Source organism: Delphinapterus leucas, chromosome 1 (assembly GCF_059928025.1).
Source record: "Delphinapterus leucas isolate spDelLeu-1000000601 "Yukka" chromosome 1, BTC_Dleu_Yukka2, whole genome shotgun sequence".
Classification (NCBI taxonomy): Eukaryota; Metazoa; Chordata; class Mammalia; order Artiodactyla; family Monodontidae; genus Delphinapterus; species Delphinapterus leucas.
This window is the reverse complement of record NC_143129.1, coordinates 137,634,452-137,655,112: the sequence shown is the minus strand read 5'-3', so window position 1 is coordinate 137,655,112 and position 20,661 is coordinate 137,634,452. Positions and strand designations below refer to the sequence as shown.

Genomic DNA, 20,661 nt, shown 5'->3' with positions numbered 1-20,661 from the left:
AGTTTAACTATGGAAAATTAAGAATAGTTGAAAAGCTACCTCTTCGTGATATTTTTGAATAATTAATTTTATTGAAACAAATCTCATTAAGGACTTCTAAAGTGAAAGTTTATGTAGTATAACAAAAGGATTTATATCTGTTTACTTTTGCTGAATCATTGCTGGATTAACCTAATTCTACTTCTTCTACAAACTATAAAATATTGCAGTTAAATATTCCATCTCTGTACCTGAATATAGAGGGTTTACCTCAAATCAGTGTTTTTTGTTTTTTGTTCCCCCCCCTGCCCTGAGTAGCAGAAACCAACCCCTGAGGGGAAATATGGATCAAAATGAAAACCCATTATAATATGATGTAAGTTTTCCAAATACAGATGTTTCTTATTTGGAGCTATTGTCTTCAGTATGTAGAACTGCTGTAAGTTGCTCCTGGATGACATTTCATTCAGTTGGAAATTCAGAACTTTGGAAAAGATGAGCTAACTTACCCATGATAAAATATTAGTGTCATTCGGGACCAGAGATCATAGAGCTGAGATAGAAGTTACTGACCTTGTGGAGGATCTCAGAAAGGCCTTTTTTTGTCAGTAATCAAAAGAGGAAGCCAAACACAGATAAGAAAACCAGAATTGTAGATCAAGAGTATAAAAAGCTCCTTCATACAGAAAGTATATAAAGTATATAAAGCTCCTTTAAACCCCCAAAAAAGAGAGAATCTTGATGGTCCCAGTCTGTGTCATATGTCCTTCAGCTTCAGCCTGAGTGGCACGACAAACAATACTAACTTGGCTGTCATCCATTATGGATGGCGTTTGTGATGGGAAGGTTGGAAGGACCATCCCTGGTAAAGGAAGTGGTTGTGTGCTAGCAACAATCCCCAAAGTCTCTACTACATCCTTTCTCATTTAGTAATATGGAAATCAAGATGGAGTATCATAAAATACACCTCCCATAGTCATGGCTGGGTGAACGTGGGAAAATATATTATTTATCACCCAAACTGGGTTACTTTTGAGAGGGAGCATTATAAATAATGGGAACAACATGCATAAACTGGACTGTCCCAGACTTAGAATATATGGTTACCCTTTAATGGAAGAGTTGTACATCTCAGATTTTAAGATAATAAATAGACTATTTGAGGGGAGTTGGGATAACAAGTCAGGACTAAGGATAGTTCTTCTTGCAATTATTAGATAGTATCAAAGATAAGGATATATCTAAATAATTTATTATTTTTTCTGTATATCACTGAGTTGCCTTTGAAAGGAGAAACTTTGGGCAAGCACCTAGTTTCTCTACTTCTCAGTTTATTGGAAGTATATGGAAAATAATAATGTGTTTTCCAATCTCTAGATAATCTGAGTGATCACGTATTCTGAAAGGATGAAATATTTTAACTGTTTTCCTTTGGCTTGGGTCAGAAAAAAACTTAAAAGTTAGTCAATCTTTGTCTATTTGTATAATGAAGAAAAAGTGAAATAAGTATATATTATTGTTCAGGGTGTAGCTTGTTTGCTCAAAAGGAAAGGTGCAGTCTTACAGAACTGCATACTGCATTAGGGATTTCAAAAGCCTATCAGGTCTTGCCTCTATGCATTGTGGTAAAATGCTTGATTCTGACTTGTGTATCTCAAAATTCCAGGACCTAAGATGGTAGGTGTTCAGCTCAGAGTTTATTTAATAGACACCTTTACAAAGATGACTTTAGAAATCAGCTGATTTTTTGTGTGTGTGTGTGTGATACGCGGGCCTCTCACTGTTGTGGCCTCTCCCGTTGCGGAGCACAGGCTCCGGACGCGCAGGCTCAGCGGCCATGGCTCACGGGCCCAGTGGCTCCACGGCATGTGGGATCTTCCCGGACCGGGGCACGAACCTGTGTCCCCTGCATCGGCAGGCAGACTCTCAACCACTGCGCCACCGGGGAAGCCCGAAATCAGCTGATTTTTATGTGCACCATATGGATGATAATACCTCTAGGTGTGCCTTAGGAAAACAGGGTTTTCAACTAATAGCTAAATCACCTTGGGCAAATTACTCAAGGTGTTGGAGTACCAGTTTCATAATCTGGTGAAAGTACATAACACCTGGTTATTCTGAGATTTAACTGAGATCCTGTGCGTCAAGAGCTTTGCAGAGTGTTTGGCACGGAGAAAACACTCAGTGGCTGGTAGTTATTATTAATTAGAATTAACCTGAAAAATTTCCAGGAGGTACAAAATGCTTTCTTTCTGTCTATGCTATACCTAGAAGACGTCCTCCATCTGTTGTTTAAACAATAGTGCCCTCAGAAAACAGCACCTTCTCAGAAATAGGAAAAGTGACAGTCTGAAGTTAATTTGCATAAAATGCATCATATTCTTTCTAATTACTTACTGAATTTTCTCTGGAATGGGTGTCCTTAGAAATGAAGAAATATAAAAAACCTGCTTATGTCATTGGAAGCTATATACCTTTTGTTTAAATAGTGAAATTGTTTTGTATACAATAAGATCTAAGAAAACACAGAAGAGATCTTCCTCTCCTGAAACTCAGAGGGCTGCTAATGTGTCATTTCTGAAGCCAGAAAAGAGACTTTGTCTTGGATTATTTTTATCCGGAGATCTGCATTTTTCCTTTTAGATTTAATCCAGTAAAATAAGGTTTCACTCTGTCTTGAGTTTCCTGTTCTGTTCCCAGTTTTCCACTGAGTAGCAGAGTCTCTCTAGAGGCCCCTGATCATTGGCAGGGAGCAGCTGCCTTAGCAGTAAATGCCACAGTTGTTGGCACTGGAAAAAACATTGCCAGCAAGCAAGCTGCCTCGCCTTTCTACTGCCAGGGCCTCTGAATATTCAGAAACAGCACCAGGAAAGACTTATAACTTTAGCTTTACTCTTAGGTAAATTGAAATTAATGACTTGCTTTCTTCATTTGGGCTATGATTTTTTTTCCTCTTAGAATAATACTGCCATGGATTCTATTCTATCAAAATGGAGGATCACAGCTAAAAGACAGGCATATCCATAAACATGAAACAGCTCAATTTTCTACATGTTCAAGCTTTTGCTAATCAAAAAAACTTTTTTTTTTTTTTTTTTTTTTTTTAAACTTCAATCACTTTGAAGGCTGGAGCCCACCTCAGAGAAAGCATACCAGCAGTTGATTAATGGAAGTGTTACTTCCATTCAGGGCTCTGATTCAGTGCATCCTCACTGAGCACCATTGTATGCAAGCTGTATATGAAGGCTGGGGAATACCAAGAAAAGGACACCAGTTCCTGCCCTCAAGGAGTTTAGCTCTGTTCAATAAGTGTTATATGCCTGCATGGATGCTTTCCACCTGACAGGGGTTGACTTTACCATGAGGGTGAGGTGCAAATGGAATAAGAGGAATTTTTTTAAACCTAGTGCCATAGAATTCAAAGACAGGAGGTTTGATAGGTCGTGGTTTAGGAAGGACTTTCTTAAAGCAGAGGCCAGGCACTGTGGGGAAGATATTCACACATAATCACCTGAGTGCCAGGCGTTGGATCAAGCATAGTCCATGCATCGTCTCATTTTTTTTTTTTTTTTTTTTTTTTTTTTTTGCGGTACGCAGGCCCCTCACTGCTGTGGCCTCTCCCGTTGCGGAGCACAGGCTCCAGACGCGCAGGCTCAGTGGCCATGGCTCACGGACCCAGCCGCTCCGCGGCATGTGGGATCTTCCCGGGCCGGGGCACGAACCCGTGTCCCCTGCACTGGCAGGCAGACTCTCAACCACTGCGCCACCAGGGAAGCCCCATCGTCTCATTTTAAAATTGTGATTTAAACTTTCTGATTTGCAGTTCATTATCCGTTAAAGAGATTGAAAACTATGGTTAGCAAAAAAGGTGATCATGCTAGACATACTATGTTGTAGCCAGGCTTTGTCACTTAATACATTTTTGATATTTCTTATGTCATTAAGTATGCTTTTTCACATCACTCTTAATGACTACATGACTTTAACTATTTCCCTTATAACTAAGTTAGGTAAGAAGATGTAAATATAAGAAAAATAAAACCATAAAAGTATTAGGAGAAAATATGTTATCTAGAGGGTGGGTGCTTAAAAAATGATTTTTTTTTTAGAGCAGGAAAATTGAGAGGAAGGTAAAGAGATTTCCTATGGACCCCGCTATCCCCAAACATGCACAGCCTCCCTCATTACCAACATCCCCTTCCAGAGTGGTGCATTCGTTACAACTGATGAACCTATATTGACCCATCGTAATCACTCAAAGTCCGTAAGTTTACATTAGCACTCACTCTGGGTGTTGTACATTCTGTAGGTTTGGACAAATGTATAATGGCATGTATCCGTCATCATAGTACCATACAGAGGGTGGGCACATTTTTAAATACATCATGTTAAAAAGGCAGAAATCTTAACAGAAAAATGAGCAGTTTTAACACATAAAAATTAAAAATCATTTGGGTATCAAGATTACTGTAAATAAAAGTTAAAGACATTATTTAATTCTCACAATAGTTTTATGAAATAGGTGCTTAGATTCCTTTTAAAGAAGAAGAAACTGAGACACAGAGAAATGACAGTGTGGAGATCAGTGGATTTCTGGGAGATTGATTATCTTGGTGAAGAACAAAAGCTGATAAAATGAGAGGCATAGTGAAGCAGTGGTTCAAGTTTAGTCTTTGCAATAGCCTTTGATATGAGTACCAGCTTTATCACTTTGAGGTGATGGATGAGCTTCATTTTAGACAGTTAAAAATATTATATTTTCATTCCATCCTTTGAAGTGTTTATTTCCAAATACTTTCTCATTATAGCTGTTATGACAAAAATGATACCTTTTCCAGATATCTTCAAATGCAAAAGTTCAGAGACATCAAGGACAGACAAATTAGATGCTAACTGCATAAAGCATAAATTCCTTTTCACTATCCCTTATATAGTGTACTATACTATCCCTTAAATAATAGAAATTATCAAGGCCTCAGTTAAAAAGGGACAGTATGACATAGATCACTACTTATTGAAGAGACAAGAGAGAAAAAGCCAAAACTGTGTGAGCTCTTATCAAATGGCTGAAATGAAATAAAAGATTGATTATGACTATCATCATACTTCAGCAGTGGGAAAATCTGGAGTGAAAAAATTTAGAATATAAATGTGTTTAGATCATATTTAGGTGTATTCAATCAAGTTAAAAATCCCACCACACCTTGGATAAGAGTGGATGCCTCATTGATTGGGTACAGTAAAATGTTTCAGTGCAATGGCTCTAATATTTGACTTAAAATGGGGATGTAATATTTACATCCTCTGGAGTAACAAAATTTATGCTATGTAATAACCTTGACACGTTTACAGAATCATATTTAATGGACACTCCAGAGCTCTGATGAATACCACAGTTTGGTCTGTTTTCTGCATTTTTTAGGAGTCTGGAAAAGCTGTAGGAAATGAAATATCTATCATAAGGTTTTTGCATCTAGCTCAACTGCTGCTGTCAAGTTTAGCAAAAGGGTCAAAAACTGTATGTTCTTTATTAACTGCATTCAGATTAGAATTTAAGAGATTTTAGCAGCTGCTTGGAATTAGTGTTTGAATCTATACTCTGAAGAATGTTAAGATTTTTAGCATTAAAGAGTCCTACATCTACCTACTTAAAAATGAATGAACTTCATTTTTTAATTCCAAGTACATACACATATACTTGTATACATGTATATATACATATATATTTTCATACAAAATATATATATATTACAATTTTACAAGTGCATTTGACTTTTTTCCCCCACAGATAAACAATCAGATCCTGTATGGAAGAAGTCATCAAAATGCATCTGCCATTATTAAGACTGCCCCGTCAAAGGTCAAGCTTGTTTTCATCAGGTAGGATAGATACATCTGGTTTTCTAAAACTTAAGACCTCCTCTTGAGATGTTATCATTTGTGTAAGACTATTTCATATTTCGTCTGTTTAACAAAATCACTGTATCTAAAAATGTATTTCCCTCTTGTGACTGTCACTTCAAGAAAAGTATAGATCGCTTCGATTGTGATGTGTTCTTGTTATTTGTTTCACATGATAGAAGTGGTAATTGAGGCTTGTACTTTTATTTCCGTTTTAAAAAAATTCTTCCTGATTATCCTCTTTATAAATATGATAGAATATTCTAGCTTCTCATCCTACTGTCACCATCATTTGGTAATTTGCTGAATCATTAATGCCTTCATCAAAGAATATGCAGGAAAAAAAGAACCCAGGAAAATTTTAGAAGCTTCGTATTAAGAGTGCTGGTGAGAAATACAGAGGGGAGGAGATGTGAGCTCTGCTCTCTGGAGTCGTGTGGTCCATTTGGGGCTCCACATTTGCCCACACCTCATCTGCTAGCTGACTGAGCCCTTTTGGCTTAAATGAGTCAGAATTGGGACTCCTCATTGGTGGTGGCCATCACCAGCAGTGGAAGGAAGCTTGATTCCCTGTTATTGGACTGAAATGACAGATGAGTCTGAATTATTCTTGGGGATGTAACTAACCCTGTATGTTAACTGTCATGCTGTTTCTTTTTGCTTTGGGCCTCAGTTATTATCTGTAAAATGGGGGCTATAATGCACTTACCTCACTCATTGTGGTGTTTCAAAAATTAGAAATGCTTACCACAGTGTCCAGCATGGAGTAAAGGCTTGAAAAAATGTTAGCTGGTCCTTTATGATGGTGATGATCATTGTTTTTCTCCCCCTTCTCTATAGTTACCTGTTAGTAAGACCCGTCCACTCCCAGGAGATGGCTGGGATTAAGGGGGAGTTTTATTCCCAGATATGGGCACTAATGTAGGTGATTGAAATATTCCTTCCCATGCCATCACTTCAGCCTCACAGGCGTTGCTGCTTTGCTCCTGAAGAAATCCTACATTGATGCCCTTTTCTCTTGCTCAGTAACACTTTCTGGATTTCCAGGGGTTTTTACCCTTGTTTCTAGGGGGAGAAACCTTCCTCCTCTCATCTGTCTTTATGTATTTATTAAGACGACCACCTCTGGCTTACTCACCTTGAAGTCCTCTGTCAGACACCAATCTCTTTTCTGGGGTTTCTTGGCCCTTGCTGTTGCCAGAGGTTACAAAATTAGAGTTAGATGATGAAAACATGAACAGACTTGAGGAAAGGTCAGCCCCTCAAAAATTTAAGATGTCCATCAAGAGAAGTGCATACAAGTAAAGAGGTGAAGCCATTTAGGCTTTAGAACTTTGTGTAAAGCTGTGTGAGGATCACATGAGAAGACGTTAGATAGCACTCAGTAGAGTCTGCACATCAGTGCTCGGCACATGGTGGCGACTGCTGCAAGGGACATTATTAATGATTAACATTACTGTTACCTCTTCAGCGTTTGTGGGGCCTTTATTACTCATGCCGGGTCATCCCGTTTTAAAGAGAGCAAAAGAAAATTGAGTAGGATCCAAAGGAAATCATTTAATGCAATTAAGTAGTTGGGAAATAGAACCCCCCTCCTTCAAGAAAGAAAGGTTAAACGAACTGAAATTATTTAGAGTACAGAAGAGAAAGCTGAGTAGAATTTTAATAATAGTAATATACTCCCATTAATTTAGTGTCTGGTGGTTTCAATTTTGATCAGAATCAAGAAAAAAATTTGTTCAGGAAATTAATGGTGTAAGCATGATTGAGGATGCTGCTGAATACTTATTTACTGGAAGTGATTTTAAGAAATTTAAAAGGATCAAACTACATTCAAAATATGTCATCTAATTATGAGCCTTTCTTACATGGTCATTACATTATAGTGCCTAGCACACAGTGGGCATTCAGAAGGCTTTATTGGATAAATTTCCTTTCAGCTCCTACTGAGCAATCCGGATTATTTATTCTCCAAAGGCAGCAATCATAGTAAGTTAGTTTGACTTATTTTGTGGATTCAAAAATGCATATAGACATATAACTCATATTTTACAAAATTCCTCATACTTTAGTCCCTCTCTCTACTACTTTCTCAAATAATCTAACTTAGGAAGATTTTCTATATCTTCTTTTATAGGGGGAAAAATGATGTGGGCTTGATTCTGAACAAGCTAGTCATATCCACTTTTAGACTATCTAAAGGGAAATGAGCTTGAATTGTATCAAGAGAGATGTATGCACTGCTTACAACCTTTTGTTTTATTCAATAGATATGTATCTAATAATTTGTGTGCCAGCATTTTATTAATTAATTAACGCTTCAGTGTCCATAGGGAAGGAACTAGTCATTTGACAAAGAACTCTTACCTAAAGTCATTTGACTGAGAACTCTTACCTTGTTTTCTAAAACAAGACTGAACTCTAAGGCTTAGTGATTAAAAAAAGAAACCACAGTTCACCCTGCCTGGGCTTGAAACCTACTCTGTGATGTCCCAGCTTTGTGAGCTTGGTCAGTTTCCTGAGCTTTGGTATGGGGATAATATAGCTAACTCTATATTTATAATGTATTTATACATGTCTAATGTATTTATACATGTAAATTGCCTGGCAATATGGACTCAACAATGGTGGCTGCTATAGTGATGAAGGTGCTGGTGATGATGTTGATGGCAGAAGGAGGTGGGGAGGGAGGGAGGACAGAGGTAAAAGAGAAGGAAAGAAGTATTTAGGGAGAAGGGAAGAGGAGGGGTAAAAAGAAGAACCACTTCTCATATATACTTTGTCTCATTCCAGAATCTTGACCAATTTTTGAGTGAAGCACATTCACAGTTTTAGAATGCTTTAATTAACATCATAATGATTAAGCCCTGGAAGAGATAGGTACGGACATTATATACAACCATTTCTGGTACATGTTAGAATAAGAGACAAGGACACAGCCTGCCTAAAATGCCTTTTATTTCCCTGTCTGTCGTTGTTGAGCTGCTGCTGCTTCTGCTTCTGTTTCTTCTCCGTGGTCTTCTTTTTTAAATGATGACCTGATCCTCCAACAAGGAGTAGAACGCTCTTTAATTGAGGACTATATAAAGAGAAATCTAATTAACATCAATTAATCCCCATGTCAATAAAATGTATTATAATAGATTTTACTGAGGTAAGTGATATCAAGTAGGGTCGGAATTTAAAGCACTTAAGGAAATCAAAAAAGAAAATACTTTATTGCTTATCAGCTCTTTACATCACCAATAAGGTATCATGGTAGATTGGTGTCCTATTCATGTGTAGTAACCTGTGCATTTTAGGTGCTATCCAACACATCATCCTCGCTTTTTCAGGCTGATTGTCTAGTTCATTATTCATTTAGATACATCTTTCAGCCTCTGCCTATAAATTACCTCTTTCAGGCTATTGTTACAAGAACTCTAATTTTGCTTATTTTGGAACCAAATCCTGAAACAATTAAATATTGATTTGTTACCAAGTTTCAGGAATTTAGCACTTAAATCATCTCAGTACAACAGACGCAATTGTACTTTTCCTTAAAACGGCATAACTGCTTTGTGTGATATAATGTTACTTTAAAAACTGATTTTTATAAATTGTATTTCTTTGATTAGTGCTTCTCTTTGGCAGTATTTCCTTCCTTAGTTGAAATTAGTGATTCCCTGTGCATTTCCATTATACGGAAAATTTTGGCTTTTATACCTGAGTAACTCTTTTTCAAATTTATTGACAATTGAGATAAAAATGGGAACTGGCCACAGGTTTGGGAGAATAATTAGTAGTAATCACAGAAAGCTGTTAAAATATGCTGCAGGCAACATTTTAATTAACTAGGGTCTTTAATCTGTAGTGATGTACATTTGTGTGATCACGTCCTTATATTCTTTTAACACTTGTCTTTATTCATATACTAATTGATCTATAATTCACAAAAGGGGTGTGAGTCATCAAGGAAAATTAGCAAGTTGCTGCTGTGTATATATGACTTACATAATCACTTTTTGCCCTTTTCTCCCTACATTGCTAGATTTTGGACAATCCTGTGATCATGTAATTGTGCCCAGTGCACATATAGACTCTGGTGTACTAAATTATTCTACTCTAGATCATCTAGATGTATATTACAATCTGGGGGCTTACTGTGTACCACACATTCAATTCTGTGAGTTTTCCTATTCCACATGAGCCCCTCTACACAAGCGCTCCAATTTCAGTACAGGAGGAACACTGTATTAATACGATCAAGAATGAATTGCTGTATTTGGCAGTGCAGGGATCCAAGAAGATTAATGATCTTGCCTGCAGCTCTTGTCATACCTTCCCCCACTATCGAAAATTAAATGTCATGTATAACAACTCACTCTCCATTACTTAATTACATGTGGAAAATGTGTACTGTTAAAAACTGCTGGGGCTAAAGGAGGCCAAATGAAACTGAAACCCTTGGAAAGATTTAGTGCTAGCTGTCAAGCCCTAACAAGTGAAAGTGGACTCGCCATGGGATCCACCTTACTGTATCCACTGAACATGTCTTGTTTTTGTAATTAAAAATATGGTGTGGCCTGTTATCCTCTAGCCATGTCCCTAAAAGATGAAGTTGATTTGAAATTAATGTGAATGTCGGAGTAAGTCCATCTGGATAAACAAATTGAAAGCCTGTTTTTAAGACCTTTATTGTGCTCTTGATTCTTTACATCTAGTTTTGATCAATAGGAGGGAAAAAAGATTGTGGGAACAAGTATGAATTTGACTTAAGAAACATTCATGCATTTGTTTGACAAGTATTTGCACAGTGCCTACTTGTGCTAGTGTTGTGGAGCGAGTGACACAGAGAACACAGCCTCTGCCCTAAGAGAGGACACAGAGAGTAAAACAGCCCAGTACCTTATCCAGTGGTGTAAGTGCTGTGATACTATAGGAACATATAAGAGAGACACCTAACCTGGTCTTTGAAGCCTGTGGGAGGGTGTCACAGAGAAAGACGTTTAACCTCAGACCAGAAGGATAAGTAAGCAAAGTCATAGTATGTATAGAAACCCAAAGATTTCTAGAATTGGATGTTATGCCCAATATACCTGAACATTACTTCTAGAAGAAAAGCAGTCCTTCTTTAGGAAAGCATCATTGGATGAACACAGCTATGTGTGTCATTTGATTTGATTTCTGTAAGCAAGCATCTTTCTCACTCTCATAGACCATTAAAGAATGTAAGGCCCCTTTTCAAGTGCACAATAAAATATCATCCATGGCATATATGACAAGAAGTTTTGAGGAGGAGGCCTGTCATTAGCACTGAACCATGTTAGCAGTTGTAGGAAGTAGAGACTCTCCTGTAGTTTCAAGGCTCTTCTGTTTCTTTGTTTAGTTGGACCGTGTGGTAGATCCATATAAGTCTCTCAGGTGCTCTGAAATGCTGACTCTTGCTTATTTCTTCCATACTTGTTTCCTGTACTATCCATTTTAAATAGTGATTTTAAATTCATAAGTAGAATTTATAAGACTTTTGGTTCAAGAACAAGGTGAAATTAGAGTGTTTTGTGTTTTGATCTTTTGTCAAAAACATTGGAATTTATATATTGCTCCCTTTGACAGACTGTGGTAACCTTATCCAGTTATCATTCCATCGGGTCATACATTTCTGGAAGCATCTTGACAGCCTATGACATATTCTTTTGAATATCCGCAGTAGCCATAAATGTTTCTCTTTTGAGGGTGGCTGTAGCTAGGTAGTCTGAAGTAACCAAATATTTTACAGGGCCATTCGTGAATTCTGATGAATTTAGTCAATTAGGTAAAGTGCTGCTACCAAACAAGCCCATCTTTCTTGTATGACTTGTAAAGTATCTTTGAAAACCACTGTTATTATCGCATGAATAGAATTGCTAACTTTTTCTTTGCTGCTCCTGTTTCTTAATACCAGCTTGTGGGAATCATGACTATATTTGTTTCACTTCTTTTGGCACTCAGCTAGTTGTGATAGTCACAGGGATGATGGGATTTATTTTTTTTTGGCGGTATTTTTACACCTTTCTACTACACAGTAGAATGCCTGTTTCCTTTGATAGACTCCTCTCCCCCAAACACACACACCCATGCACACAATGTATATAGTATGATGGAACAGTAAAACCAGTAAATCTAGATACCTGTCTCCCTCTGTAGAAGCTGAAATAGATCTCTCTTTCACTGCCAAGGTGTGGCCAGTGGGTGGTCATGCAACCTAAGTTTGGGCAGTATGATATCTTAGGCTTAGAACAGGAAGCAAGTAATGTGAGTGACTTTATATGGACGGTGTTTATTCATGGAGCCACAGGGCCTTGATCAGAGGCTCCTGCTATGACATCATTCTGCATCCTGCTTCCTTGTCCTCTGGAAGTCTCTTAGTTCCTGGTCTGTTCCAAGTCTGATCATATAGCCTGCCTATGTTTTGAGAGATTCCAATATCCCTCTAATAAATTACCTTTTGCTTAAGGTGGCCTAAATTCATTTCTATTGCTTGCTGCCAAAGAATCCTAATGAATGGGAAGGGTGCTAAAAGTAGAGCTCTCTGAACAAATCATGAGCAACCAGAGTGAGTTCTCTCTGCACATATGCTTGTCACATGTAGGCTCTAAGCCTTGATCCTGAGAAGGTTTTATCTTTCAGACTTCTGTAGCAGAGCAGAAGTCCTCTGAACAAGTCTCTACTGAGGATCTCCAGTATGACAGGTTTCCATTGCCATTGGCTCTTGAAATGAGATTACCACGATGATTTCAGAGAAATCAGGCAAGATTTTTCCCAGATTTATACCTGCAGGAAGAGTCACCTTTCCTAGCACATGGCCTTCTGGTGAGGGCTGGATACCTGAACAACATTTGGACTTTGCCAGCTGGAATAAAGAGGAGAATGGCTGTGGATATCTACTGTACTATCTTTAGAAAGAGTCTCTATGAGAAACTTGGTAGGCTGTCATTTATCCCATCCAGTCCTAAAGCTCCCCATAGTAACTCTCCTGCCAACCTTCACTGCCAAATATTTTATGAGTCAACTTTTCCTCTGTACAAATGGCAACCATTATTTAGAACTTACCTGGGGCCACCTTTGTAAAATGTGGGTCTAGATGCTGAGTTACTCCCAGCAGCCCTCAGTTAGTGATTGACATTGTTAGGAATGCCAAAAATGGAGTTCATAATTCCACTCACTAGGCATTTATTTCAGATTCTGCATATTTAGCTATTTTGGTGGTTTTTCCAGTTGGAAATTGGAAACTATTTAGTGTATTCATATAGTTAGAAATACCTCCTGGAATCTTTTCAGAAAGGAGTTTTGCTCCCACTGAGATATAATGATTTGCTTTGTTTTATATGTTACTTCTGGTTCATTTACATGGAGCTTTCCTGGCTGAATGTTAATTGAATGTCATGTTCCAATTAATATAGCAAATGTAGTGTTTATTTTCAAGTGTCTCACATCACTGTACTTATTGATAATACAGTCAGAAAAAATTATCTAGGCCTGTTTAGTTGTGTTCATGTGTTCATTTATTCAGCTTTTTGTATGTGTACACCTAAACAATGTGCTAGCCACTAGATTGTAGTTATAATCGTTTTAGAACAGGTTGCAAAAAATTAAATCAACGTACTCAGGACTCCTGGTTGAATTCAGGCACATAACTTCTACTTTTGATATAATGCTGTTTTGTGGACATAAAATAAGATTTATGGGTTTAGTGAAAGTGAATTTCCAAGTGGTAAGACCAGAGCAGTCCTGAAGACAAAATGGTTTTAAGTGATATTCTAAATAATTCAAATGTATTCTCATCACACTTGTACTTTGTTTGGTCTTAGTTAATTTTTTTAATTGTGGTAAAATATGCATAACATAAAATCTACCTTATTAACCATTTTTAAGTGTACAGTTAAAGTAGAATTAAGTATATTCACATTGTTGTACAGCCATCACCACCATCTATCTCCAAAACTTTTTACATCTTGCAGAACTGCAACTCTATACCCATTGACAAATAATACCCCATTCTGTCCTCTCCGCCCCCACCCCCAAGCTCCTGGCAACTATCTTTCTACTTTCTCTCTCTCAATTTAACTACACTAGGTATCTCATAAAAGTGGACTCATACAGTATTTGTCCTTTTGTTACTGGCTTATTTCGCTTACCATAATGTTTTCAAGGTTCATCCATGTTGTAGCATGTGTCAGAATTGCCTTCCTTTTTAAAACTGAATGATATTCCATTGTATGTTTATCCACTCATCTGTTGAGAAACACTCGGGTTGCTTCTACCTTTTGACTATTGTGAATAATGCTAGTATGAACATGAGTGTACAAATGTCCGTTTGAGACTCTCAGTTCTTTTCCATATATACCCAGAAGTGGAATTGCTGAATTATATGGCAATTCTATTTTCAGTTTTTTGAAGAACCACTATAGTTTCCATAGCAGCTACACCATATTACATTCCTACCAACAGTGGACAAGGGTTCCAGTTTCTCTACAACCTCACCAACTCTTACTGTTTTCCATTTTTTTGATAGTAGTTATCCTGTTGGGTATGAGGTGGTATCTCAGCGTGGTTTTGATGTGCATTTCTCTGATGATTAGTGATATTGAGCATTTTTTATGTGTTTATTGGCCATTTGTATAACTTCTTTGGAGAGTTGTCTTTTCAAGTCTTTTTCCTGTTTTTTAATCAGGTTGTTTGTTTTGTTGTTGAGTGGCAGGAATTCTTTATGTATTCTGGATATTAACTCATTATCAGATATACGATTTGCAAAAGTTCTCTCCCATTCCATAGGTTGCCTTTTCACTCTGTTGATTGTGTCCTTTGATCCACGGAAGTTTTTCATTTTAATATAGTCCAATTTATCTATTTGTTGTTGCTTGGGCTTTTGGTGTCAAATCCAAGATATCATTGCCAAATCCAATGTCATGAAGTTTGTCCCCTATGTTTTCTTTAACAGTTTTATAGTTTTAGCTCTTATGTTCAGGTCTTTGATCTATTTTGAGTTAATTTCTGTATATGGTATAGGGGAAGGATCCAACTTCATTCTTTTGCATGTGGATATCCAGGTTTCCCTGTACAATTTGTTGAAAAGATCATCCTTTCCCCCATTGAATGGTCTTGGCACCCTTGTTGAAATCATTTGACCCGACACTGAGGGTTTACTTCAGGGTTTTCTTTCTATTCTATTCCATCGGTCTATATGTCTGTTCTTAAGCTAGTACAACATTGTTTTGATTGCTATAGCATTGTAGTACATTGTGAAATCAGGAAGCGTGATACCTCCAACTTTGTTCTTCTTTTTCAAGATTGTTTTGGCTATTCCGTATAAATTTTAGGATGCAACACACTTTCACTTTTAAAAGAAGGAGAAATGCTCCTTGGAGATATCTCAGACCCTGATAAATGAAAAGTTATGGAATTCTACAAATACACACACACACACACACACACACACACACTACACACAGCCCATTACATCAGATGTCTTTTTTTTTTCCTCATTCAGAAACTGTTGTCATGGGCTCAGTGTGCTTTCCTGAAGATAAGTATGTTCTCCTCATATCTCACTAATCTTTCTTTTAACCACAATTTGTAGCATTCTTTTAGAGTTTACATTAGAGAGAGAATCTCATATTTAATCCTAAGGAATTAGTCAATGATTACTGGATTGATGCTTTAAATAACATGTTATTGAAATCTCTTACTACAACTTAATTACAGTTACAACTTTGATGGGTAAGGAATAAACATAAAGGGCTTTATCAACATATCCATGTATGTGACATGTATGTGCTTCTAAGAATGCAGTGAAGTATTCTTTGAAGAATAGAAGTTGCTGAGAAAAGCCATGTTAGTAGTTTAGAAATTCAGAAGAGAGAGAGATTACTGTTGTGACAGTGGTACAGCAAGAGCTAGTTAATGCTACCTGGGTAGATTTACATAGGAAAAAATTAAGTCTAAACTGCATGAACAAATTTAATTCAAGTATTTATTGAGTACCTACTGTATCTCAGATACTATATAAGACCACGGAGTTAAGTAAGAAGTTATTCAAGAACTTCTAAGACATGCAGATAAATAACTATACATCAGGCAAAACTAACACCAATAGAGCGAACTCTATGATGTTGGGTTATTTAGAGTGCATTTGCAGGCTTGGTTGCAGAGAGGGGATTTCACAGTTGAGAGGGGAGCGATTTGGATTGACTGAGACACAGAGAAAGCTGTTGTCACAGTATAGACGATGTGAAAAGTGCATGAATTAGGATGGGGACATTGAACTAGAAGAAAAGAGAAAAAAGAATGAAATCTTTAGAATGAGACCTTTAGACTGAATGCTTTCTTTGGGTATAAGAGTTGATGGGTGAATGAATCAAGAGTAACTGAGGACTTAGCACCTGAAAATGTAAGCATCTGAGACTGAACATCATAAGACATTAACTGTTAACTATTGTTCCTATGCTTTAGTGTTATGACATTTATGTTATCTCTCAATTCTGTTAGAAGATATTATCCTAATTTTATAGATTAAGAAGTAAGATTTTTTTAAAAGGTGCGTAGTATCTTGCTTACATCTTACTGGTAGAACTGCAGATGGAATTGTACATTTACCTAGGTCTGCTTAGGACTGGATTTCTTTCCAGAAGAGCACATAGATGTCTTACACATTATATAATCATGAATTCATTTTTAAACTGGGGTATGATTTATACTCAATGCAATAGATTTTAAGTGTTCAGTTTGTTGAGTTTTGATAATACAAAGCATACACCTGTGTAGCCATCACCCAAAACAAAAATGTAAGAAATTCTTTCACCCGGAAAGCTTCCTGGTGCTCCTTTCCAGTCAGTCCCTCCCTGCAGAGCCAACACTTCTGATTTCTGTCACCACAGATTAGTTTTAACTATTCTTGAGCTTCGTGTAAATAGAATCAAGCAACATCTATCATTCTGTGTCTGGTTTCTTTCATTTTACATATTTTTTTTGAGTTTTATCCTTGTTGTCCTATATATCAATAGTTCCTTTAATTACTGAGGAATATTCCAATCTATGAAGATACCACAATTTTTTGATCCATTCTCCTGAAGGTGAACATTTGGGTTGTTTCCAGTTTTTAGCTATTCTGATTAAGGTACAAGCATGACTTTTCGGAAAAAAATTATTATAGAATAAACTTGTTTAGAACATCTTTGAGTCAGGATAGACTCAATAATGCTTCAAACATTAACTAACAGCCCAAATGTCAGTCGCTTAAAACGACACAGTGTTTCTTTCTTTCTCATTTTACAGGTCTACAGGGGCTCAGCAAGGGGGCCTCTCTGCTCCCTATGGTCAGTTAGGTACCCAGGCAACAGAGGTTCCATCTCAGCCTGTGTTTCCATGATCACCAAGGCAGAAAAGGAAACGTAGTTAATCGAGAACTGGCTCAACTTTAAAGGTGAAGAAAACTACCAGCCAGAGGATTTAGGAACAGCCCTACTCACTGTCAGAGAAGAGTACTGAGGGAATTACACTCCATCATATTATTCACCATCCTACCTGCACTATCAAGCACAATGAGTATTTTAAAGCATTTTACAGTCGTTATATTTATTTGAGGGATGAGTAATGTAGCTGTGATACTCCGAACTTAATTATGAAAAGTTGATCGAGTCAGGGTGCGCAAACTTAGAACCCTGCATGCATCTTTACCCTGAGGAAAATTGTGAAATAGCTTTAAGAGTAAATTGTGACCGGGCTCCCCTGGTGGCGCAGTGGTTGAGAGTCCGCTTGCCGATGCAGGGGACGTGGGTTCGTGCCCCGGTCCGGGAAGATCCCACATGCCGCGGAGCGGCTGGGCCCGTGAGCCATGGCCGCTGAGCCTGTGCGTCCAGAGCCTGTGCTCCACAACGGGAGAGGCCACAACAGTGAGAGGCCCGCGTACCGCAAAAAAAAAAAAAAAGAGTAAATTGTGACCTAGTAGAACTTTTCCCCAAGATGGATCTGGTGATATTAGCTTGCATATATGAGAGAAGATATTTGTGGCTTTGGGTCAGGCTATTGAAATGGAAAACACTGTAATATAATAGTTAAAAGAGTAGGTTTTGAAACCAGGTGGCTGGATTTTAATCTCAGCTTGCTATTTATTAGCTTTGTGACTTTGGTCAGGTAGCTTAACCTCTGTGTAAAATGAAGAAAATAATTATAACTACTACGTAGAATTGTTATGAAGGTTAAATGAGTTAACACATAAAAAGCATCAAAACAGCAGTACATGGTAAGAACTCAAAAGTTATGTTTCTGGTGATCGTGTTTTCCAAATCAAAAAGTTTTGTTAGGTGTTACTTTTCTCTCGCTGTGTAACAAGCTACCGCAAATTTAATGGCTTAGAGCAACACCCATGTATTAGCTGACAGTTCCGTACGTCAGCAGTCTGGCACAGAGGGGCTGGGCTCTCTGCTTAGGATATCATGAGGCAGAAATCAAGATGTTGGCCAGGCTGAGCGCTTTCCTGGAGCCTTGGGTAAAAATCTACTTCCAAGCTCATTCTTGTTAAAGTCTATTTCCTTGTTGGTTCTTAGATGGAGATTTTTCTTAGCTTTTAGAGGCCATTCACATTCTTTACCATGAGGCCCCTTTCATGCTCAAGCCAGAGATGGTACTTCTAATCTCTGACTTTCTATCTCTGACCTCCAGGCATTCCTTAAAATTCATGTAGGTCAACCTACTAATTTCAGAGATCAGGACAATGAGGCTCTAAGAAGTGAAATCTCCAGATTTAAAGGGCCCATGTGATTAGGTCTTGCCCAATCTGGTAATCTGCCTTTATCTTAAGGTCAGCTATGCTGTATAATTTAACCTAATCATGGAAGGGAATTCATCCTTCCTACTCACAACCTGTAAACCAGGGAGCAGGAATCTTGGGAGCCTTCTTAGAATTCTGCCTAACACATGTTTTGCACGATTTTTACCAATATGAATATATTTTTATAACAAGATTGAATTGAAATGTGGATCCAGAATGTGTCTTTGTCATAAATATAAATATTCTACAAACAAAAAAACTGAATTGGGTGTGTTCTAGCATCCTTTTGGAGAAAAACTAAATTGACAGTCCATAGATAGAAATTCCACTATTGTAATTGTCTGTTTACCCTAGCTGTGTTCCTCACTAATTGCTAATATCATCAAAGGCAGGAATCATGTTTTATTCATTTTTGTATTCATAGTATAAATATTTGTTAAACAAATGAATATATTCAAAATGAAATCAGAGCTATATTATTGAGTTTCAACCAATTGAAGTAAACTCTAGCCAGCTTAAATTAAAAGGAGAATGTATTGTAAGGATACAGGGATATCTTGTGGACCCTTAAGAAGAAGCCATACAGCTAAGACTCTGAAGAGAAGGAAGTAGGGCGACTTCAGAGACATCAGCAGAAGGGAGTTCTGAAGCCCCTGTTTAGCCTTGAGCATTTCCATTAGTATTGTCTAGATACCACACTCTTGATCTCTATGAGTCTGTTCTAGATTTTGAGTCCCTGGGAGAGATAATTGATGGGCTCAAAATGTGGCTGGCGTCTGCCCCCTACATCCACTGAGGTTGAGGCCAGCTGTCGGTGTTACACAGTATAGCCCATCCATGGAATCACTGCGAGCTGGGCAGACACTCCGAGAAATGTCCATTAATGTAAAATACCAATAGCTGGCTGACTGCGGCAGCACATCTTCTCTAACTCGTGAAGTAGCTTGGAAAGCGTAGAGCACACTCTTGATAGTTCTACTTCATATCTTTTTCCTGCTTTGTTAAGACCCCTTTCACTCAACAGACATTTATAGTACACCTACTCTCGCTGAGGTATCCTGCTACAAGCTGGGGATATAAAGAAATAAGATCCCATCTCTGTGTTTAGAGAGGGAGAAACAGCAGCACAAATAATCTTTTTTTTTTTTTTTTTTGCGGTACGCGGGCCTCTCGCTGTCGTGGCCCCTCCCGTTGAGGAGCACAGGCTCCGGACGCGCAGGCTCAGTGGCCATGGCTCACGGGCCCAGCCGCTCCGCGGCATGTGGGATCTTCCCGTACCGGGGCACGAACCCGTGTCCCCTGCATCGGCAGGCGGACTCTCAACCACTGCGCCACCAGGGGAGCCCACAAATAATCTTAATAGAGCACGGCAAGTCCAGTGATAAGGACATACCTACACAGTGTTCCAAGGTACCCTGGAAACCTTCTCACATTTATCCATGGTAGAATTCCACTCTCTCCCTCCCAACAGCGGTTAAAAAGAATTACAAGAACACCAACAAACAATTACAATTCCTGATTGTATACCGTGTGGGGCACCAGGACCTAAGAAACTTATGTTGATTATACTGGGAAGAAAAGGTTAATTATGAAACAAACAGATTTCATTCCTTATGAGAATCATGGACTCTGAGGGGTCAGAGGGTCCCCAGAAGTCTTTCAGGTTAACTGTTTGTGTGAAGTGTAATTATCTTCTCTCCTTTGGTTTCCCTCTTCCCATTTCTTTCTCTTTAAAATTGCTGCCCTGTCAGGTCTCCACTTGCTTAATGCCGAGGTGTGTGGACACTCACTCACTAGTGGATTATAACAGATTATGAACTGTAAATTTTTATAGCAGCTTTCTTCACTCCACTGAGGTTTTCTGTACTGTTCTGTTTTTAAAAAATTAATATGGACTTTAAAGCCCAGTAAAGTCATACTAATTTGGGGGAAAATTGTTAAATTATGAGGGGATAACTTGGTCCAGCTAATCATAATTTCTCAATAAGAATTTA

General features: G+C 38.0%; 1 protein-coding gene across 24 annotated transcripts in view; it reads left to right on the top strand.

The window, feature by feature from the left end:
- Positions 1 to 20,661, top strand: part of PATJ (PATJ crumbs cell polarity complex component) — a 353,800-nt gene that overhangs the window by 231,332 nt on the left and 101,807 nt on the right. For all 24 annotated transcript variants that reach the window (XM_022575833.2, XM_089921641.1, XM_089921673.1 and 21 more), the window contains one exon: positions 5,768 to 5,859. In XM_022575833.2, the coding sequence (XP_022431541.2) occupies positions 5,768 to 5,859 (92 nt within the window). The remainder of the gene's footprint in view (positions 1 to 5,767; positions 5,860 to 20,661) is intronic.